Source organism: Empidonax traillii, unplaced genomic scaffold (assembly GCF_003031625.1).
Source record: "Empidonax traillii isolate 1590-97213 ecotype Southwest subspecies unplaced genomic scaffold, ASM303162v1 scaffold609:size479882, whole genome shotgun sequence".
Taxonomy (NCBI): Eukaryota; Metazoa; Chordata; class Aves; order Passeriformes; family Tyrannidae; genus Empidonax; species Empidonax traillii.
The window spans coordinates 150,473-174,246 of NW_020955802.1; the positions used below are offsets into that span (position 1 = coordinate 150,473).

At 50.0% G+C, this 23,774-nt stretch overlaps 1 protein-coding gene across 2 annotated transcripts in view; it reads right to left on the reverse strand.

Annotated features, from left to right (window-relative positions):
- Positions 1-17,149, reverse strand: part of TNFRSF21 (TNF receptor superfamily member 21) — a 35,005-nt gene extending 17,856 nt beyond the window's left edge. Inside the window, exons 1-3 of one of the 2 annotated variants that reach the window (XM_027898625.1) lie at positions 17,040-17,149; positions 10,719-11,373; positions 8,524-9,021 (exon numbers count right to left, since the gene is read on the reverse strand). In XM_027898625.1, the coding sequence (XP_027754426.1) occupies positions 8,524-9,021; positions 10,719-11,373; positions 17,040-17,093 (1,207 nt within the window). In that variant the 5' untranslated portion in view covers positions 17,094-17,149. Of the gene's footprint in view, positions 1-8,523; positions 9,022-10,718; positions 11,374-16,077; positions 16,141-17,039 lie in introns of those variants that run through there. The other variant, XM_027898626.1, reaches the window with a different exon arrangement.
- Between the last annotated feature and the right edge of the window lie 6,625 nt (positions 17,150-23,774).

Consider the following 23,774-nt stretch of genomic DNA (forward strand, 5'->3'; position numbering starts at 1 on the left):
TGTTCTCTCATCCCATTAATAATGAAGAATGAAGGGACACAGCACAGAGAAAATGTTTAACTCAAAATCAGTTCAAGTCTTATAAGGGGTCTTATACAGCTAGAAAGGAAAGCTCAGCAGATTGTCCAGGACCCATGGCATACATACAAAGTCTCATTGAGTGAGCAGCTCATCTGCCAAGGATTCCAGAGACTGTTTCATGAAGTTTCAGAAAGTCTAGATTTCAAGAGACTCCATGCTCCAGCCCTTCATCATCAGGGACAGGTCCCACCAGTTCACCCATAACATCTGGGGAAACCGACCCCTACCATCCCAGTACCCATCTGAGCTGGAGCACCTGGAGCTTCCACCACCTACATACTGACACAGGTATTCCAGAGATGGTTGATATTAGTCTGTGCACCACATGCAGTGACAAATCCTGACTGTGACAGGCTGTCTGGATGAGGCATCACAGGCAGAGTGCACAGCCCAAGGGCACACACAAGTCAGACAGAAAAACCTCGGTGATGCAGCCCAGCCCTCCCCTACATTCAGATAAAAGCTCCGAATCACTGCAAAGCCAGCTCTGCTCCTGAGCTCAGCCCACCTCCCTCCCTCAAATATCCTCCTGACTCATGCGAAACACAGCCAGAGCAGCCTATTTTTACCTCTGAGCACACACCAAGAGCCTGCATGCACAAGCGAGCCAGGATGCGGCGCATCCACACTCCAGCTGACAAGATACCACAGCTCAGCCAAACCAGGGCTTAGAAATCCCAAATCCCCGACGCAAATACCTTTCCAAAATATAAAAATTTCACCAACCTCTGCCAAAAAGGGGAGATTACTGGAAACTCAAACTCCTCACCCTGCCCTCCAAATATATTTCAGGTCCTACACAAGCTCTGGAAGATGTGGGAGAGTCCTGCAGCTGGGTCAGGGCAATTGCCAGTATCGGCACAGGCTTGGGGAGGAAGGGATTGAGAGCAGCCCTGCCAAGAAGGACTTGGGGGTGCTGGTGGATGAAAAATTGACCATGAGCTGCCAATGTGCCCACCAGAAAGCCAACCATGTTCTGGGTTTCATAAGAAGCAGAGTGACCAGCAGGTCGAGGGAGGTGATTTTCTCCCTCTATTCCTCACTCATGAGATCCCACCATCCAGCCCTAGGGTGCCCAGCATAAGAAGGACATGGATCTGTTAGATCAGGTCCAGAGGTGGCCACAAAAATGGTCTGAGAGCTGGAGCAGTTGCCCTAAGAAGACAGGAGTAGAGAGTTGGGGTCGTTCAGCCGATAGAATAGAAAGCTCCAGGGTGACCTTACAGCACCTTCCAGTACTCAAAGGCGCTACAACAGAACTGCAGAAGGACTTTTGACAAGGGCGGGGAGTGATAGGACAAGAGAGAGGCTTTAAACTGACAGAAAGCCGGTTTAGATTATATATTAGTAAGAAATTCACTGGCACAGATAGGTTGCCCAGTAAAGTTGTGGCTGCCCCATCTCCCGAAGCGTTCAAGGTCAGGCTGGATGGGGCTAGGAGCAACCTGGTCTAGTGGAAGGTGTCCCTGCCCACGGCAGGGGTGTTGGAACTATATGATCTTTAAGGTCCCTTCCAACCCACACACTTCCATGAATCCAACAAGAGCCGTTGTCAGACAGGAAGAAAGGACACACTCACAAAGACTTGTTAACGATCTGCTAGTCTTTGCAACCAGGGAGGACAGTGATGCTATCAGACCCTCCCAGAAGCCAGTGATTCACATCCTCAGCAAGTGCTGTTTGGGCAACAAACCACTAAATCCTTATGTTTGGACTTGTTTTGTTGTTTGTTTCTTTTTTTAAAAAAAAATAAGGCAAAACCAAAACTCTTGCAAGGCAGGAAGAGACTCCTGACAAACACTTCCTACGTGCTCTATGGAAAACCAAACCAAGGAAAGGTCTGCAATCAGCCACACGCAGTTAGGAACATGTTTCTGACCTGGGAACTTGTAGGTCAGCAAGAGACAAGACTTTCCTTCTCAACACAAGTTAAGTGCAAACCACCTCTGTAACAGCAACTTGGTCCAACCCTCCCAGGACCCACGCAAGCTCCTGCACGCTACCACGGGATGCTATGCTGGGCACCCACAGAGTGGACTTGCTCTTCTTTCAGTTTGCATGGGAATGGCCAGCATAAGTATTTTATGTAATTATTAAATTTTAAACAGCTTTTGCAGAGTTAATCTTCATTATAACCCTCTGGGACAGCTGGTAACCCTGAGCACGCACGCTGCCGCAGCCAGAGCCTTATAAATATCCAGACACCCACAGATGCCAACCTGAGGATTAAATTCACCTCCTGCATTTCCCCCCCCCCCCCAGTCTTAGAGAGCAAGTTAAAAAAAAAAAAAAATCTGCCTTGTTATTCGAGGAGTGATGTGTGAGAGCCTTACTGAAGTGCGAAATCACAGCCCTCCCGGTGCAGAAACTGGTGTCGGGTTTTTGGCAAAAAAACCACACTGGGCTTGGACTGTTTTTCTCCAAGGACAATCCTCCTCTCCTGCAGAGCTGCCCTGCTTCTGACACTCGGCCCTACACCTTAATGGGCAGGCACAAATCCCAATCCCTCATTAAATTAATACAGGGGCCACCCAGGAATTTTGGCCATGGGGTAATTTGGTTTTTTTCTCTTCTATTTTGAAGCAAATTTGGGAGCAAATGTTCCAACTTTCCAGGGTAGCTCCACACAGACTTGCTCATGCTGTGGATAGACGGCTTGTGTAGTAACATACATTAAAAGTGATCAAGCACCAGTCTTTGGTGCTAATGCAGTAAGGTCGAGGAACAAGAGATGATAAACCTGTACATTATTAGGTTTCCTCCTGTCTAAGCAGAACAGCAGCCTCCCACGTTTGCATTTTCCAAGGCACCCTTTCACCATCAAGTCCTGGTCAGCTCTTGCATGTGCCCTTTGGAAACCACAGAGCTTCTGAAAAGGACAAAGAGGATTTTTGGGCAAACCTGAACAATGTTTTAAGTTGGGCAGTTCACAGAAGATGGTGTTCTGAACTCATCAGATGTCAGCCCAACGCTGCTATGGCAGAGGTTTGTGCTGCAGATGCAGAGTTGCTTCACCCCACCTAAAGCAGAACATTGTGCCCATGTTGGGGCAAACACAGCACAAAATGCAGCAGAACAAGCTCCAGTGAGGAAGCAGTCCTGTTTTAAGGCTCAGCCAGTACCACAGCATCCATATTCGTTGTGGTGCCCAGCACAAACCTGCCTCTTCCAATTTAACCAGCTCCCTTTCTGCCTGGGTCTGACTCTGCGGAGGCGGACAGGCTGTCATCAGAGGACCGGGAGTCATCTGCAGATCATCAAGCTGCAGATGCCAGAGGAGAGGCTGCTTTGGAAAACAAAAACAAAACACACCACCTTCTGCCTCTCCGTTTTGGCAGGTAGACAGACATTAATCCCTCATCTCATGCTCTGCCTGCCAGAGTCACATCAGGGTTTGCACACAAGCCCAGGGCTGCTCCTCTCCAGGCGTAACCGCAATTACCCAATTATGTCAGCAGCAATGGGCACACCTGCCCTCCTGAGATGCTGTGGACATCTCTGCCCTACCTGTGGTCTGGGCACAAAACCTCGAGGCCACCACAGTTTGAGGCTGGTGAAGCTTTTAACCCCATCACTCCTTCCCATGCTCTGCAGCCAGAAGAGATAGTCTCCAGGGCTGTGTTTCCACAGCAGCTCCTGCCACCAAGATGGGACCTGTTCAGGAGCTGACGACAGGGTAAATGACCTCTACCAAACAAAACCATTACACTAAGTGGCTCATTTACCCACACAAGCACAAGGAGGGGTCCTAAAGTAGCACCAGTCACCACGGAGACCTGTGAGTGCCAAGCCTGCAGTTGGATTTCCTTTGTTAGGGCAGCAGTTAAATAGCCTTGAGGAATGACATCCTCAGCTACGTGGCTTCCAGACACTTACTTCCCTTCAGCAAGGATGGACCTATAGAAAAGAATGACTTAAAAAGCCCACACATAACCTTAAATTGCTGTCTCTTGAAAAGAATCAAGTAATTTTACTCCAATAGGCATCTTCCAACATTAACCATGAGTACCTGATCCCATGTGAGGACAAGCCTGCAGTGACCCAGCTGTCCCTATACATACTGCCCACACCCCCATTGGTTATTTTCGCGTGGGGATGCTTTGGAGCTGCAGTACAACATCAGGCTCTCCAAGGTGTAGTCTCTCTTTAACATCCTCAATGTCTTCCTTGGAAGCAGACCAAGCTCAAGCCTAGCCCTGGTCCCTCAGCAAGCAATATGCAAGCCAAGGACTATTCCTCAACTCCCCACTTTGATCTTGAGCCATTTTCAGCACAGAACTTCTACCTGCAGTCAAGCCTCAGCTCCATCCCAGCTGCAAACAGCTCTTGCAGAACAGTTAATTTATCTGATTATTTAACCAGAGGCTTCCTGGCCTTGCTCTCACCACCCACTGCAATAATGTGCAATTACAAGACTTGAAGAAAAATAAAAGGGAAGTGGCATCTCATGCCAGGCCAGCACTGCCAAGATCTGTTTCTCTGGTCTTTTGACTTCAAAAAACAAAAATCACCAAACTCTTTTCTTGCCTCTTGGCATATCAATTCAGGAAGCTGCTTCTATACACAGGTTTTACCCTAACATTTTACAGTCTTTATGTTTCATCTGCTGCTATTAAATGTGTGAAAATCAAAGGCAGCATTATCAGCAAATTCTGCAAGAAGAATTCAAGCCCATCTTCATGTTTGGCATAGAGTGATGGCAAATTTGGCATTTCCATGACATTTGACAGACAGGCTTCAGTTCTCAGTTTTTATTGAAAGGTTTCTGCCAAGCTCAATTCCTTGCCTCTGAAAACATCTGAAGAAAGGAAATGGGTATTTGCTAAAATAAAAGGATTATTTATAAGCAAGTCCAGTGTGTAGGTTGCTCTTGATCTTCTAAAAGAAAGAAGTTCCACAAGGTTAAACCACAGAGCCCTATCAGCCCAGTACCCACATCACTCAGGCACCATGTGGATAATTTCTTGGGAAATCTCTGGCAAACTGTTTTTCTCCTTCGGATTCCCACCTGCAGGGCTGCAAAGTAAGAGCCAGATGAAGCAGCAAGAGATCCAGCTTCTCCAGCCACAGCTGCACTGCTGGCACTGCTTTACCTTCTCAATCCCCTGTAGATAAGACCTCAGGGCTCTGGGAAGAGCCCCTGTTGTGTGGGTGGACACGAGGACAGATGTGGAGGTAGGCTGGCTGCTAACTCAGGCCACTAGTCATTGCAAGCTCTTCCCAGACCTCTGAACCATTTAATCCAGTGAGAATCCTTGGCATTTGCTGCCTTGGCTGGAACATATCCACGTTAAGGACATGGGTCTAGTTTTAACACCAGCCTCCCAAGCTACTTCTATTTTTATGTTTGGGCTGTTATTTAAGGCCTGTATTATGCCAGAGAGAGGATGGGGCACAGATACCAGCTCACGGGGAGATGAGGACAAGTGACAAGTGACAACCCAGTGACAACAACTGCTGACCAGGATAGCAAACCTATCTCAATTATTTAAACAATTCAGATTCAGGAATCAAGTGCCTTCAGGAACTAGGGAAGAGCTCGAGCCCCTGCTTCCACCCTAAAATCCTCCTCTTTTGGTAAGGAGCCCAAGCACAGTGAGACGTCTTTGCTCTAGCACAGAGCAGTGCTGCTGCCACCCTGACCATGCTTCACCCAGCACCCATGGCCTTGAAGCAACCAGTAATAAAATCCTCCAAAGAGGCAAGGCCTTGGATGCCCTCCTGGTGCCACAGGAGGCTCGGGGGGGGGGTTGCTGGCGTGAGGGCAGATGCCCAAGCACAGCTCCTCCAGGAGAGGCTCCAGAGCCTACGTCAGACCCGGACTTTCCTTTCAAAGGTTAAAGCTGTTTACTGAAAGGATTACGAGGGAGGAGATGGTAAACTAGGAAAAAGTTGGGGGAGACTATTTGCAACAGCTACGTAAACAGGCAATAAACACACCCCAACCCCTCGCTGGTGTGCGGCCAACTTACAGGTGGGGAGGTCACAGGGATGTGGGTGCACTGCCTGCACCCAGCCCAGGGGCTTCACCCCCAGCCACAGAACATAATTTAAAACCTAATTGCTTGCTCTCCACAGCCTTAGTGCAACCACAAACCAGGTTGGCACCTGGGGAGCAGCTGTGGTCCTCACATCTAAGGAGGCTCTGCTCTGGCTCCCACCACAGAGGGATCTACACAGCAGCACAGGAGGGGAAAGATATCCTCTCTGCAACAGCCTGAAGTTTAGCCCTGGCTGTACTCACCCCTGTCCAAAACGCTGCTTCAGGACGAAGCGTGATTTGGTACAAACACTGCTGGAGCAGCAGAAAGCTAAGCCATGACACGGCAGCTCTGCAGTTCATCTCAGCTGTACGGCCAGTTATTAAATGAAAGGTCAATTCCTTTATGGCACTACACCTCTCCTTTCAAGTAAACAGCCTTAAGAGCCAGACGTTCCAACTGGAAAAGCAAAGAGGAATTTATACACTGCCGCAGAGGAGAATAATGAGAATAATTTCCATATCTGACACAACAGAGCAGCACCACCAAGCAAGAACTAATGAGCAAGGCCCTTCCAGCTAATGTAACAGTATTTAGTTTGCACTAAAAGCAAGACAAAGCATTAACTGTTTTGCACTCATCTGTTTGCCTTGATTGCACAAAGTTCAGCTGAGGACATTGGGCAGGAGGAAGTCACGAAGCCACCCGTGCCAAGGGGGAACCAGCGTGACTATTGCAAGAATGACTGGGAATAACAGGGTAATTCACCTCCAGACTCAAACTAGGCTGGTTTATCACCTAAGAGTGGTTTTGCTATTACATTCAGATTATTTCCCAATCTGGAAATCTTGCAAAATTGATGCACTAGCTGAATTCAGCGGTTAACGGATGACAGAAATGACAACTCATCCTGGGAAGCATAGGATGACCCATGAATGATGCTGCCCCCCCCAAGGATTACAAGATCTGGGAAGTGAGGTTACAGCCTAAATATTTAGGGTTATACCTAAATACAGCCTTATTGCTCACCGCATAAACCTCTTATCTGCATGGTTTTTTAATGTGAATCATGCTTGGAGACCAAACACACAGCAGTGCCCACAAAGGCAGCTCTAATGTGTAGTTTTTTTCTGCTAGCACCCGTAAATAAGGATGTCTAATGGAGCTCTGCCACTTCACTGCAGATCATTCACCACAGCCTCACGGACCATGCTTCAGGTACCATAGATTTTAGGGACAATGGAGTGCAGGGGTTATGGGAAAATGTTATTACAAATGGGAAAAAGTTATCACAAACAGAAAAAGGGTTAAGAAACTGCAGCCCAAGAACTCGAAAGAGTTAAAAGGAAACTGATAAGCAACACAAATACAAGAGAAGGCAGAAAACTAATTCCAACAAGACCTTACTGGTTCTATAAATGCATTAATGAAGGCAAACAAAGTGTAGGTCTGTTAATCAGCAAGAAGGTGAAGAGAGTACACGACAGAAGACGCCCTATTCAAAACCTTCTTTGCTTTGTACTTGAGCACTCAAGGATGACTTTTCATCAAGGACTGATCTCTCTTAAACCTTCTAATCTTTGTTCAATCCATTATTTGTTTGCCCCCCCCTTCCTTGTTAAATGTGCTTTTCTAAAGGTTAACTGTGAACGGATGTTTAAGGTTGAGCAAAGTCAGCTCAGACCAAGGACTTATCAGTGCTGTCTGCACAGGACAAGGAGGGGTCAAAACTGCCACTGTAGCTCTGCAGAGGAAGAAGCAAGCACCCTTCTCAGTGCTCACAGTCATGCCACCATTAATTTATCACTGATTTCAATTTAATGATCACAACACGTCATCTTTAAAGTCTCATCAGAAAGCTGACGGCAAATCATCCACTAAATGAACAGAAAACACTACCAAAAAGAGCGGCCAGGCAGACCTGATGACACTCGTGGAGCTGTACACGTCCACAACACGGCCTTTAAGGACAACCTTCCTGCTCCAGCATGGGCAAAGGGCTGGGGACACAAGCCAGAAGCTGGGATTTAGGGCTAAGAACCTGCAATTGAAGCGCTGCCAAGAGGCAGGGGATGACTCAGCCTCCCAGAAACTGATGGGGTGAGGGCAAAAGGACAACACGAAAGATAACCAGACCCTGAGTCACCAAGAAAATTAGGACAGTGTAACAGAGAAGAAAAGTCGAAAGAGGAAAAAAAAACAGGTGCCTTCACTTAAGATCCTTCTACCAAGGATGGATGGGAAGAAGGAGAGAAGTGGAGCGAGCAGGTGACATTCCCTCCATTAACCCTTCCTCCAGGAGCAGGGACACACCATGGGAACTGGAAGGAGAAGCCAAGGATGAAGAAACATCTGAGGAGCCACTATATGAGCTTTGTCCTCACTACAAGACCCAGAAAGTTAGAAAAGCCATCACTGGATGTGTGGGCAGCCCCTCCAAAGCCCAGTCACTGCTGCTCACCGTGCCCGTTGCAGTAATAGATCCACTTCTCTCTGTTCTGCGTGGGGGTGGTGGACTTTTTCATAATAGCTTTTTCCACAATGGCACTGGGATCTTGCCTGGGCCCTTTCTTCAGAGTCCGTGAGCTCTTCCTGACGCTGCAGACGACGATCACCACCAGGACCAGCAGCAGGAAGAGGACGATCATCCACGGCAAGTGTTCATTGATGTCGAAGTGCTGGTGGACGTTCTGCGAACCTCGCCGGGGGGGCCTGTACGGGACGCTGGACTTCTCTCCCCCCATCATCTCCAGCGACGGCTGCTTCTCCAGCACTTGGCTGGTCTGCTTGTGCCGGTAGCTCTGTGCCTGGCTGGTGGTGCCAGAGCCCACGAGGGTCCTGCCGGCGCCGTCCGTCCCGTTGGCCGAGGTCTCATTGTCGTAGCGCGCTGGCTCCACCATGCTGCTGGACGCGCGCGGCGCTGGAGAGGGGACAAAATCGGGAACTGAAGAGTTCAGACCTGCGAAAGGAGAGGAGAGTTCAGTGTCACAGCACCGGAGACGTGATATGGCAGGTCTAAGACCCTGCTTGGCCAGCAGGCAGAAACCCAACGCCAGGCAGCGAGAAAGAGTAGAGGTGAAGTTGAGGTTTGTCTCTGGGAACAGGTGGGTATGGTTACAGAGGGAGGCTCGAGGTAAAACTGACCCTTGGTGGTTAAGGCTAGCAGCTTATTAAAAAAAAATGAGTTATTACAGGCATGTTGTCAATCTGTGTTTGTCCCATAGTCAGCATTTCTCAGAAAGCTCCCAACTTTGAGCAAGTTGGTTTTCCTTTCTTAAGTTCACAAAAAATAGTTTTAGTTCAGTTGTGGAATTTCAAATTTGGGTTAAAAGTACAAAAATACATGACAATTTGTAGGCTTAGTATCTCTCCACTGGGTTTTGTTAAGGACGCACAAACCCTTTATCAGCACTGCAAGCACTTGCAGGTGCATCAACTACAAAATAGGTTTCCGAAGCAACCAAACCTCGCCCTAAGAGCTACCTTCCATCTTTACTGAGCTTCCTTATCAACCAACAGCTCTCAGGTCCCCATCAGTTGCACCACCAAAGCCTGGCGAGAAGAGGAAGAAGGGCTGTTGTGGAAAAAACTACAGCTTATTTTGGGAACTCATCTTTTGAAGATCGTGTCTCATGCCAGATGAGACAGAGAGTGGGTGTAACCATTTGTAACCTGGTTTTGCCCCTGACTTGGTTACTCAAAACACTCTGACCAGGATACAAACAGGGAAAACCCTTTAACTTTTACGTAATTGTCTGCAGTTGGTTTCAAAGTTCAGGAACCACTGTCCTCTCCCAATGATAAAACAATGTCAGAGAAAACATTGAGACCTAACAAGGGTGAAGCACTGGAAGCTTACCAGTGTCAACACTTCCCTGCAATTATATTTACCAGCTGACATGTTAAGGTTACCAAAGGTCGCATTTTTCAATTAAAATGATCAATATGAGATACTGTAGGGAAGCTGCTTCCCAGGGAGTGCAGAGTACCACCTTGAGTGGGGTCCTGCAGCAGCAGCCCCAAAACTAGCCACATCATTATAAAGACTGTGATGATGAACCACTCCCAATTAAGCAAGAGAATGGGGAGCTCCAGCTGGTTCTCCCCACTATTGGTAACTTGTGGAAATCTTAGAGATTGAATAAAGTAAAGTTACAGGACAGCCCAGGCTCCTGCAAGGCTGTTCCAGAAATGGTTCCCATTCAACCAATGCTCTGGCTGAGAACAGAGCGAAACACAGCAAGGAAAGCACAGGCATGAAAGCAATGAATCCACAAGAACAGGAGTCTCCCTGCTGCAGCAGGGGCTTTCCTGCTGCATCCCAACTCAGGTTCACCACAACTGCACAACGACTTGTGCCAGCGCATCACAGAGATGAGGAAAGAGGCTGGGGAACGTGATGCCCTTTCAGCCCAAACAGCAGGACAGCCAAGAGTCTGATCATGACTGCAGTCTCACTGAAAATGTTATTAAATGTGGTTTAATATAAGTGAGGGCAACCCAATGTACTCTGCAGCTGCCTTCTGGCCAAGAAGCAGAAGCACCACCCTGGCTTTAGACCAGGTTGTTTTTTAACAGCCTAAAACCAGCCCTGACCGAGGCAGGAACACACTCCCACAACCAAACCCACATCTGTGTTTACGTGGTGGACGTTACCTTTGGGAAGATCAGCGGTTGGTGGAACTTCATAGGGCTGCTCACCCTCTTCGGTGCTCGACGAAGTCAAAGACATGTTCGGAAGAGACGCCGGAGAACCACAGACGTTGTCGCTCTCCTTCGTCCCTGGCTTGATGACCACCATGTTTTTCCCAAAGCAGTCAGTGTATGGTTTGCACTTCATCACACTAGAAGGCACATCAGAAAAGGTACCACGAGGGCAAGGCTTGCACCTCACGTCTTCCGTGTCGGTTCCTTTCTTGCGGACGCCCCAGCCGACCGGGCACACCGTGTAAGGGACGCAGGTATCGTTCGTCTGAAACGTACCAGACAGGCAAGTGCACTCGCGGTCAGTCAAGGCAGTACAATGAGTTTTCTCAATCATTGGCAGTTCACAGGGTTTCCTACAAGCGTGGCACCGCTCTATGCCGTTCTCATGCTTGGTGAAGGTCCCATCTGGACAAGGGCTGCACTCTCTTAAGGTACTCTTCGTGCAGTGCTTAGACACGTAGGTTCCTGCGGGACATTTGTCACAGGTCAGCTCTTCGTTGGTGGCACGGTCGAGGTGGCGGTACTTGCCAGGGGAGAGGTTGATGGCATTCTGCTCGGAGGTCAGCTTCGACTGACCATCAGCGGTGCCAAGGAGCATGAGCAGCTGGAAAACAAACACGAGGTATCAGTCAACAACAGCGTGCAACTGGAGCCCTCTCTGCCAGCGACCCCTTGTAGGTTCACAAGGGATGTCCCAGAGCCATGTCCCAGAGCCACGAGAACATGGGCAAGTTACTATGCCCAGGGTAGGGACCTCAGTGAGGCTGGAGTGGAATAGAACCAGGGGAGGTGGAAGCACACTCTCCCGACACATTGCCAGTTACAATTATAATTCCTTAAACTTGACACCACACTTCTCAGTGAGACTAAGCATCATTTACACTGCAACCCTGCCAGGGTGGTAAATACTGCTAATTGAGTTTCAGCAGTACGTGCTACCTGGGCACCCCAGGAGAATTCAGACTAGCTTTGCATTTCAAGGCTGAGAGGCTCCAGCATGAGGCAGGCGCTTGCCAAGAAGACAAAAAACACACACACGGGTGGAAGCTCTGACCTGTAAAACTTTCCTCCTCTATTTGTTAATCTGCACTTGTTCAAATAGTTACCTTTCTAAGTAACGCAAACCAGGACAAAATCCGGGCTAGCAGCTGTTTCTGAACCATTTCTCAGCCCCTCTTGCCCTTCCGCGAGTTTTTATGGCCCAGTGCAAGCGCTGGGTTGGTGGAGACCACAAGGGATGTTCTGCTTTGAGTCTCCAACCACATCTGAACTCACTCTAAACCAGCTTCATTAGCAAGAGGAGAGAAAACCCGATGCTATTTTTACAGCTGTGCTGTAACTCAGCTCCTCATTGCATCAGATGCAGGTAAACGGACACCAGTTTTTAGACACTGAACTGAAACCAGCTGGACTTGGCCATATGATGGCTATAAATCTGTTTATCTTCGCTGACTTCCAGTCTTAAGGTTTTATTCCCTTAATTCCTTCACATCAACGCTGCTCCATCCTTAAGAGAAACCCCATCTACCAAGAAGGATCTTTGCTTCCCCCAGATCATCTCTGGTCCATGGATTTAATGTTAGTTATGGCAGTGGAGATAAGATACCAAGAACAAAAGGCATATCAAAAGAAAGGCTGACACAACCTCACACAGCATGCAAAGCAATAGGAAACACATTTTCAAGCAGCTGCAGGATAAATTCAGAGGGCAGAGGTAACAAGTCAACATTACCTTGAATTTTCAAAGGCGCTTTCCTACACTGAAGGTAAAAAGACCAGAGACCCTAATGCTGTTCAGCTGCACAGCCAAGCACATAAATCACTTGGCTGTGTTATACAATCCCTCGCCTCCCGCTCTGCTACCTATTCTGGGCTATCAGCCAACACGAATATATTCAGAAGGAAAAAAAAAAAATAAAACAAGGCTCCCAACAACATGACTCTGCAGAAGGCACATCGCGGCAGAGCCGCAAGCCGCGCCGCGTCATTTTTTGGTGCAGTCTCTCTCTTCCTGGAAACACACGGCACATTCCTGTTTCACCTGCTAAATAATTTACAGCTTGGGATTTGTACAAAACACTTCATATTTTTATTTATTTTTTTTTTTTTTATTTTGTTAGCTTTCTCCCCCTGAAGCAGCAATTACAGAGCAGGCAGAAGCAGGCAAGCCCGCAGGAGCTGATGAGGATCCTGCAGCGGCCAGACTAATTACAGCACGTCAAATTAAAAAGCGGGGCTGCCCTGGCAGGCAGCAAAGGCTTACAGGATGCATTTTATTTTTCTCCTCCCCTAAGACATGATTTAACAAAGCGCTTAGCTGGCTCTAAGGAAATCTGCCACCCTCCCCTGTAATCTCCATGACGCATCCCTGAATTAGCAATCCAGCCTCTCGAGGTGGCGTGGGGGGTCACCTGTGTTACTCACCCTCCTCCTGTGCCAGCACTGAACGGGACAGGTTGTTGGGAGAGGCAGGACAGGCAGTGGCTCTCCTGCCTCACCAGGGGTGAGCTGTGTACTGCTGTCTCAGACTCTGATTTCTCCCTCAGCAACAAGCCAGACCTCGGGAAACCCATGGACAGCCCTGCTACAAGCATGTGCCATGGGTTCCCTCCTGCTCTCCCTGTTTTTCCCATCTCCAGCATCTTCCCATCACTCACCCAGGTAACTAAAGTCTGTAACTGCACCAGGTTTAGATTAGGCTTTTTTTAAACCCTATCTCAAGCAAAGCAGTGCTGGTATTTTTGAACGTCTCAAGATCTTCAGCTGCACATGCACTTCCAAGCTTAGGGAGAACAGCAAGTTCCAGTGGGGGAAGGCTAAGCAGCTTTGTGCATCTGCTATTTATTCAGATTGGCATTTCTGGTCTCTGAAATAATTCAGCTGCTCAGGTTTTGCACCCCTTGGATCTTTGAAAGCAAAGGCCAGGAGCAGGAGGACATCTTCAGCAAAAAGGGGTGTCTGTTGGTTTGTTCCGTCACCCTTAGGGCTGCCCACTAGCACACAGAACAAGACCTTTCTGGCTGGCAACACCAGTGCCAGTGAAAAAAGCAACCAAGTAACAAAGCGAGCTCCGCTGAGCCACTGCACTTCAGTTCATTTACTCCGGTACCAAAGGAAGAGTATAAGGTAACAAAAAAACCAGGGGAAACAGGAATTGGTGCAAGACAACACTACGCAGCAGATTTGGTTTCAGCAGTTTCAGTGATGCGCCCTGTGCCCGAGGCAGGAGCAGCTCTTAACAACGAAGGGTTAAAAGGGTCCCTTTCCGAAAGGGTCAAGTTGAACAGGGCGGCCATAATCCCAAAGAGCATCCCCAACTCAGCACCAACACCCTGCAGTGCACGGGTAAAGACACTTCCTGGTCACCTTCACCTGTTTCAACACATGAAGGTTTTATGGTATGAGGAGAGGGTTGAGGGGCACTACCATTCTCACCTCCCCACATCAGGAAACACTCAGACAAAGAGACCTTCATGTTCAGCTGCAGACAACCCCTTGAGGCAGCAGCATCCCACAGCTGGTATGGGCATAACCCACCTCACCACCACCCAGCTTGAGGACTCCACCTCAGTAGTCACCTCTGTGCTGTGTCTCCATCCCCCTCCTTCAATAACTGCGTGCTGCAGGGGGACCCAGTGGGCAACCTGCACAGTAAACAGCTTTTGGGGGTCCACAAGCTACCTGGGCACTTGCACAGAGGACGCTGCTGAGAACACCTGAGTAACCTGGTCTAGGGGTTGGCATTCCTGCCCATGGCAGGGAGGTTGGAACTAGATGATCTTTGAGGCCCCCATCCAACACAAGCCGTTCTATGATTCTACGAATACACATCTCACTCAGGACCCAAACCTGCCTGTCAAAGCACCAGCAGAAAGCTGGTGAATCAACTTTCTGTCGTGAAATTTGTGTCCTGAAATGCTGTGACACCGAGCCTGTTGCAATCTTACGTTGTGTACAGTGATGCCCTGCTGCCAGTCCTGCGGGGACACAGCAATAAACCTAAAACTAAAGTAAAAATAAAATAAAATAAAATAAAATAAAATAAAATAAAGTAAAATAAAATAAAATAAAATAAAATAAAATAAAATAGACAAAAGGTAGCTAAATGCAGAGCACTTGATCCCAGTAGAGGAGAAAAGGAGTAGAGCTGTAAGCGAGTGCAGGGACCAACAGTGCTAAACTGATACTCTGGGAGTGATTTCCAAGCAAAACCAAGAGAATTTGGTAGAAACAGCAGCTGGCTCCATGGTGATGCCTTGGCATAGGTTGGGGATGAGCTGTGCTGCCCCCCACCCTTCTCAAAGATCAGCTGCACCCTTTGCCGACAGCACCGGGAAAGCGCTTGCAACATTAAAGTAAAAAAAAAATAAATATATAAAAACCCCAGAAAGACAAATAAACTGGTCTGGAAGTTTTACGGTAACTTGGCAGACAGGAGAAGTCCATCTCCTGCCCCACTCTCAGTAAAAAGGATCAAGTTACTCAGACCAAAAAAAAGTTCCTGTGAGGAGAGTATCGAAGAGAAAAGCAAGTTTCTGCATCTTGCAACACGACCAGCTATTTCATCTGGTTTGGGGTTTGTGAAACCAGAGTCCGGGAGTCACCGCTCAGCAGTTCCTTTACTACGTCTCAAGAGTGAAACTCAGGCAGATGAGCGAGCCAGAACAGCAGCACTGCAACATCTGGTCCCCATGAAGGAAAACCCAGCAGCCACCCCTTCAGCCAGCGCAGACCCAAGCTTGCCAGCATCCCTGCCAGCCATGGTTTTGCTGCAAACAGATGAAATCCCCCAGATTTCCAAAAGCCCCAAGTTGAAACAAGGTGACATCGTGCTGGTTCCAGGTGAGGGCAGTGGGGGCAATGGTGAAAACCACCTTGCAGCAGCTGGTGGGTGCCCAAAAAATCAGCCAAGCAAATGAAACCATAGCCAACACCAGCCTCCACACAACCGCTACCGCTCCAAAAACAAGCAGCCAGAAGGATTCGGGTTTGCTGCACCAGTAAAAGAACCACCAGCTATGGATTAGAACACACTTCCCTCAGGCTGGGAAGACATTAACTCCTTGTTGGGCCAAAGGGAGATGCCCAAAATGTTGAAAATATTGGATGAAAACCCTGAAAGCATCCTGCCAGCTCACAAGCAAATGGGAATAGCTCATTTGCTCATACACACACAGAAGTGTGAGACCACGCAAATAATATACATCTGTGTTTGCTCAGAGTCTCCCTTTATTCTCCAGAATTTTATTTCCCCACACCTTTACATCATCCCTTTTCCTCCCCTCTACACCCGTCATTCCCGACTGACCTCCAGGATCCTAGCTGGAGCTGCATATCTCAAGCTCCCCATCAGCATCTCATCTTCCAGACAGCACTCGCCTCTCCCAGCGTGAACCCGGCGCTCGGGAGCGCACGGCCGGCACCGTGCACGGACCCGTCTGCTCCGCCGCTGCCCCAAGTTACCCTTTGCCTTCAGAGGCTGTTTCCCAGCTAATGCCCTTCCAGCTTCAGATTATTTGTTGTTTACTCGGATTCCTGTCGAGCCAGCGCCAGCTTGCTCAGATCCACCTTGAGTTCAAGAGCAAGTGCTCTACTCGGTTACACAACTCAGCCGCAGCAGCTGCGGCGTCTGCCTGACACACCGAATTACCATCTCTCCCCAAAATAGACGGGATGTAGCCCTAAAGCGCTGATTGGGAAGGGCCGTACCTGGGAAGGTAGATGCGGAGATGAAGCTGCCGGAAAAACATTTCCCTGATAAATCGAGGCAGCTGCCTGCCACTCGCAACGGGGAGTTTTGCTGCCTGGCCAAAGGGTGGCAAGAAAAGCAGCTAGGACGGATGGGTGGATGATGGATGGATCCCTGCTCAGTGCCGAGCTCCAGGAGCGGGACAGAGGGCAGAGCAGGGATCCGCTCAGCCCTGGCTGTGCGGCACAGCCCTGGATGGAGGATGCCTCCGCCTGCGCTAACACGGGGATGGGAAGGATGGATATCGCAGGGAATAGCGCACCCAGGCAGCGTCCCCTGCCAGGACCTGGGGCTGCGGGACTGGGGTGGGCAGCACACGGCGGGGAAGACACAAGGGAGCCCCGCACAACCCCCCGGCGCGGAGGGGGTGCCGCAGGACACCCAGATACACCATCCCCTGCCCACCTGCCCCCGCACTGCAGCACGTCCCCACCCACCCCGCGGACACGCGGATGCTGCGCGGGCGGCGCAGCCTCGCACCGATCCCCCCTCGCCCCGCACACACACACACATACACTCACCGTGAGGACACGGGCGAACCCGGCGGCGCTCCGGGTCGCCTCGGCGGCCCCCATGGTGGCGGGGCCGGGGGGGCTGCGGGCGAGGCGCTGCCCGTGCAGCCGCGCTGCCTCAGGCGGCGGGGCGCGGGGCCGGCGGCGGCCGGGCGCCCATGGCGGGGGCCGGGCCGGGCCGGGCCGAGCCGGGGCCGGGGCCGGGGCCGGGCGGGGCGGGGGCCCTGCCGCCCGCCGCGCTCCCACCTGCCTGCGGGGCCGCCGGGCTCTGCCGGCCGGGCGGCGCCACGTGGGGGCGGCGCGGCGGGGCCGGGGCGGGGCGGCGGCCGTGGCGTCACCCGCCCGCGCGGCGGCGGCGGCCGAGGGCGCCCTCGCGTGCCCCCGAAATATCCCGTGGCCCCCAAAATAATATCCCGTGCCCCCACCGACCCTGCCGGACCGGACCGGACCGTCCTCTGCCCCTCAAAATATCCCATGCCCCCCACCGACCCTGCCGGACCAGACCGGACCTTACCGGACCATCCTCTGTCTCCACAGCCCCTGCGCCCTCAAACGCCCAGCAAACGCCGTGTCCCCACAGTCCATGTGGGCACGAACCATCCTATGCTCCCCCCCCCCCCAAAAAAAAAACATTCTGTGCCCTCAAAAACATCCTGTACCACCAAGCCGTCCTGTGATCCCAAACCCCCTGTGATCCCAAACCCCCTGTGTCTCCAAGTCATCCTCTGCCCCCACGGCCCATGTCCCCAAATAATCCTGTGCCCTGACAGCCCCCTGTGCCCTTAAACCACCCTGTAGCCTCACAGCCCCTGTGGGCACAAACTATCCTGTGCCTCCACAGTCTCCTGTGTCCCCACAACCCTGTGCCCCTGAACCATCCTGTGGCTCTGCATCCCCTGTGGGCCCCAACCATTCTGTGTCCCCAAACCATCCTGTGCCCCCAGAGCTCCCGTGTTCCTAAAACCCTGTGCCCCCAGAGCCCTCTGTGCCCTTAAATCCCCTATGCCCCCACACCCTCCTGCGCCCCCCACCTGTGTCCACCCAATCCATGGGACAGCAGTGGTTTCTGTTCCCTGGGTGGTTTTGGTTGGGTGGAGCTCAATTGTTCCATGGCTGAGAGCACAGAGAAATTGCAGCAGGATGGGTGCTCAGCACCATGAAATCTTGGGGTGGCATTTTTGTTTGTTTTATTTTTCTTGTTCTCTGGTATCAGATATGCAGAAGAATGTTTTTACAACAAGGGTAAAAACATTGTTGTGGTGAGGGGCTGTCGCAGGCTGCCCAGAGAAGCTGTGGATGCCTCATCCCTGGTAGTGTTCAAGGTGAGGTTGGATGGGGTTCTCAGCAACCTGGTCTAGTGGAAGGTGTCCCTGCCCATGGCAGGGGGGTTGGAACTCGGTGGCCTTTCACTGTCCCTCCCAACCCAACCTATTCTATGACTCTATGAACGTGCAGCACATTCCCTGTGGTGGAGGAATGCATCGGGGAGCAGACATAACCCTCCATGGAGAAGGATTAGCTGGGTGCTGAGGGTGACCCCAGCACAGACAGTGCTCTCTCAGCCCATCCTGCAGCGTCTGAGCAGGGTGCTGGTCAGTGTCCATCAATAGCTGTGGCAAGTGATGGAAACAGGTCTAGGGCTATCCAAAAAAATCAGGAAGAACAGGAGATGGGGCCAGAGTTGCAAGATAAGTACAAGGTCCTTAAAGAGATGAGGCTTCAGGTTTATTCCAAAATCTGACCAGAAGATCAGAGCATCCCCAGGTACGGCTAATCAGGGCCTTCAAGGTTTGCTGGTTGTCTACTGAGGAAAACACTTAAACAGCTGATTTCCAGAGCATGCAGAAATCCTACTGACCAACAGTCACCTTCTGGGCATATCCTGAAGGCAGTTGAACCAAGGGAGAATTTCAGTGCCACGCCAAAGTAAGCAGCACAGAACCTATAAAAATCCATCAGAAAAAAAGGGGGGGAAAAAAAGAAAAAAGGAAAATAAAAGGTGGTGTTCTTCCTCTACAGGAATGTGGGTTTCATCCAAGCCCTTTGGAAGCCCACAAGAAGCCCCATTCTGGTTTGAGGGAGGTTTCAATCCAGCTAGAAGGCTTCTCTCCCAGACAAAGGGGACTTTTTCTCCCCATACTTTCTCTCCATACTTTCTCTATCTCTAATTCTGGAAGGGAGCTGAAAGGCAGTAATGACCCTTGGGAGCCTGGGAATGAGTCTGGAGAAGAGCTTCCCTCCCAGAGCTGGGGTGGCAGTGGCAGGACTGCTGTTCCCAGGAGGGGAGAAGATCGACCATGTCACATGTGCAGGGAGAAGATGTTCCTCCACAGCTGGCTGTGCTGCTGTGCTAGTGCTGCAGAGCCCTTTTTTGGGCTTTGCCTTCCCTTGGGGCCCCCAAACCTGGGAACAACATGCTCTTCCCAGGAGGTCAACGAAGGGGACCGTCATCCCAAATAGAGGTCACAGTGCAAACCAAGGCACAGTAAGGTTGTTCAGAAGAAATGGGATGCCCATTGCTGTTTTTAACTTAAAAGAAAATTGAGCAAATAATGGGCAGTAACACAACTGGGTTAACACCAGGCTGGTGGATGTTGGAGGGGATTTTAAGTTTGAAAGTGTGTAGCTCTCCAGTGAAATACAGGGCAAATCTTGGTGCAGAGCTAACCAGGCTAATTGTGTCCAGGTTAGAAGAGGGTTTCAAATACCCTGGCAGCACAAACCCACACTGGATCCACCAGCAGTGGGAAAGGTAGCATTCAGATTTTATTAGGGAAAAACAGAAAAATAATCATCTGGAGGACAGAGTGACTCAGGGGATTGGCAATAAGATGGATTGTGTTACTGCTGTGGAATGGATTCCAATTAGTTACATCCGCTTTTAATTATTATTATTTATACAGAACGTAAAGGCAGTCCACAGATTATCCAAAAATGTGCAGGCTGATCTGTAAATCCCCCACATCACTCCCCCCCCGTCACAGCTCTTATAATGACAAACCCCAGTCACGCTGCCTAGACTGGTTCATACTGGCTGAGACATAAATTGTTTATTAACAACCGACTTGCTGCTTCTCCGCTTTTGTCAGTCTTCGAAAGGAAAATAGGGAAGCGGGTGACTGAGTTCGGAGTTTCGTGTTAAGTGTTTTTGGTGGCAGCAGTGGCTCAAGAAGTTCCTCATTGCCTCCCTGCATGTGGTTCCTTTTCCCTCTTGAGCCACCCTGTGAGTCATGCAAATACACCCAGGTCACAGAACTGCTAACTCTGAAAAACAAGAAGGAGGATTTTTTTTTTAATCACAGTTGGTGAACCTCACTGCTCGTGTTGACCAGAGACTTAATGTCTTTGCTTAGTGGTCTTTAGATGGTGGTGGGGATCTGAATGAGCGATGCAGAGGCATCCACTGACCTGGTTTGCCACTAGAAATCATCTTCTCTCCAATAGCAAACTTCTTCCTCTTGCAAGGAGAAACCAGTGGTCCTGCTCAGTCATCTGAGGCTGATTAAAGCACGTCCATGAAGTCAGAGGAATTGTTTCAATGAAAGAAGGTTTTTGGGAAATATTAAAGAATATGCTACAGAACCATGGAATCATAGAATGGTTTGGGTTGGAAGGGACCTTAAAGGTTCTCTAGTTCCAAGCCTCTTGAAATGGGCAGAGACACCTATCACTAGACTATTTTGCTCAAAGCTCCATCCAGCCTGTCCTTGAACGCTTCTAGGGATTTGGCCCCATCACTTTCTTCATCCTGTAGAAACCAGGAGCATTCTGGGAAGCGATTTCTCATCACTTATTTGCAAGCCAGGCTAATCAGACAGACATCATTTACTTCCAGAATTTCTCGTTCTCTGCACATGGACCATCGCTTGCACATCTCCCGTAGATATAGAACATTTCTATGTCCTGTAGTTTTTATGGGAAAGTAGCTGCTGCTTGGGAAAATTCACAGCACCTACTCATATAGAAACCACGATTATAACTTGCATTAACATAAAGTGGGAAGCTAAAATCAACAAAGCCCATAGACTTCCCTGGGTGAGGGAAACAAGAGTTTGGGTGGGCGTTCTCACCCTTTTGGCCCTCCTTATGATCTCCAGGAAATTGGAAAGGGAAATGTCTACCAAGAGCAGATGTTCCCAGCAGGAATATATGTATATATATATACACACACACATGTATATAAACACAGTGGTTTCGAGCCACTGATGGATTTCCTGCCTCTGTACTCCTTGGTACCAACAAGGACCGGAGCCAGGGAGCCAGGGGTGGCAGCTGGGAAGTGAAGTGTGGCTCTGTTGGATGCAGGTTTGATTGCCATCACTCCTGAGCTGATCTCTCTCTTCTAGAAAAAGTGGATACACAGCTGAAGAGCCTGTTTTCCCAAAGGACCTTAAGAAGGGAGAATCTGAGCAGTTGATGGCCAGGCTAAGTACACGAACACCACCCTGTGCCCAGGGAAAGGGCTGTGAGATAACCAGCAGATGGGGAGGTGAGGCTGCAGCTGAAGCACAGCTGGCCCTGTATCTTCACCCCTGGTAAGAAAGGGGCAACAGAGCGGGCATCTCAAATCATTTCCAGGTCAATGGCTTACTTCAAAGAAGTTTTCTTCCTGCTCCCCGAGCAGTACAGCAATGCATGTGCTGTAACGCAGAACAGCTTATCTCCATCTGAAAGCCACAGCTGCCTGCACGCCCAGCCCAGGGCACGTGGAGCAAGCCCAGCAGTCACACCTGCACATTTCCAAGGAAAAATATGAAAGGAGAAATATACAGCTAATGCTTCTTGTTTTGGGAGTTTATCCCTTTGACTATATGGAGTCTTATGCTGCAGGAGGTTCTTGGGCTCTGCTGGGGAGGGAGGTCCAGATATTGAAACATCTCAACTTCACCAAAAGCACTGTGACTCTGGGCACATCATACAGTGCCCTCGTTCACCTTCCTACTCCCTTCCTCATTCCCTTTGTTCTCCTTGGAGGAAGTGGTCTGGGTCTGAGGCTTGAACAACGCCTAACAAAGCTGAGCCTTGCTCTCAGCCAGGGTTTCTTGATGGTCATGAAGATGGAAATAAAAAATAATGAAGATGATTTTTATGGGTGTATCTGAAACTGGAGAAACTGAACCAGCAAATTAAGTGGTATAGCTATGATCAGAGCATTGGCAGCAGAGCCAAGAGCTTCATGGTAAGCAAAGGATCACGTCTTGCCTTGCTCCTCTGAGCACAACCTGAGTGGCACCGGGAAGTGGCAAGGGGGATGGTGGGGTTGAGGTGGGACAGAGCCCTCGGAGAGCACTGCAAAGATCAGTATGAGTTTCCCAAAGCCAATTGCTTCCCTGAAAAAGTTGTGCTTTCTTGTAAGTTCAGCAACAAATATAGATACCAAAACAACTCCCCCTGCAAATTCCCCCTGTGATTCGTGTCAGATGTGGATGCAAGATCCCTCCTGTGTCAGATTACCCAGCACACGTGGTGTGCCAGCTTTATGCCTTGTGTCACCTGCAGGACTGTCAGAGTAGCACGAGCAGCCACTGCCTAATCCAGCCTAAATCCTCCTGATACGGAGATGATCCAGCAAATAACTCTTACCGCCCCTACCCCAACAGGCTTCATTTCACTCAGCACAGCATGGTGCTTTCTTTGCTTGAGTGAGAGCTCAAAGCCAGCTGTGCAGCCTTGGGGTTGCGTTTGGAGCCCCTGGAAAATGCCACTTCCCAACTGGCCATGCTCAGCATCCCAGCTTGCACCCAGCAGGGCAAATCTCATTGCTGAGTGATCACGGAAAACCTTAGTCACAGCTTAAGATCTCCTCCCATCCCCCTGATGTAAGGGTAGGCTCCATGGCTCTGTTGCTTTCAGGTTGAGGGCACAAAGGGCATAAATCCATATCAAATATACATCAAATATGATGTGCAGGGCAGGGCCAGCAGAGCCCCTGTGAGCTACCCAGGTAATGGTATTCATGGAGGGAGGATTGTCAGGGTGAGAAGTAGCTCTCAGGGGCTCTGCTGGCCATGCACTGTACATCATATTTGATATATATTTGATACAGAGTTATTCAGGACAGTTAAAGAAAACATAGTGCCTGACCAGGCAATACAAGCACACGTAACTCTCAGTGTCCTTGAAGAGGGGCAAGAACTGCCTCCAGATGGGTTACTGCCACCCAGGAATGAGATCCCATAGCCTTTCAGAGGGTCCCATGGGTATCAGGTCACAGCACAGCGGTGGGTGAGGAAGCCAAAGAAGCCTCCTCTGCATCCGTGAGGATGGTGAGGGGTGTGGAGGAGCCCCTGGATGGGGAGGGCTCAGCAGGCGAGTGACGGTGGGAACATAGGGCTGAAATCAGAGATGACACAGAGAAAACCAACAGGGGAATTAGTAACACGTCACTCACAGCAGATGTAGGTGACAGAGCCTGGGAACATGCCGAGTCTCTGAATCACCAGGATTTGTGCAACCTCAGTCCTGGCGGTGCTGGGTGTTCCCCTCTGCATCGGCCGAGTGCTGCTGGGCAGCCTTTCTGCTGGAGCGGTCAGAAGTGTGCACGGAGCACCCTGCTGAGGCTGTAGGCAGCTGCCTGGGGCCCAGGAAGTGACTGGATGTCCTCAGCACCACAGGGAGAAGGGCAAAGTGACTTGGAGGTAGCAAAGTGTTCACATCTTCAGTAGGCTACTGCGGTCCAGCACAGCTATTTAAAAGCCTCACCCGAGCTTGGCTGATTTAAATCACTCCAGGCTATTTAATCAT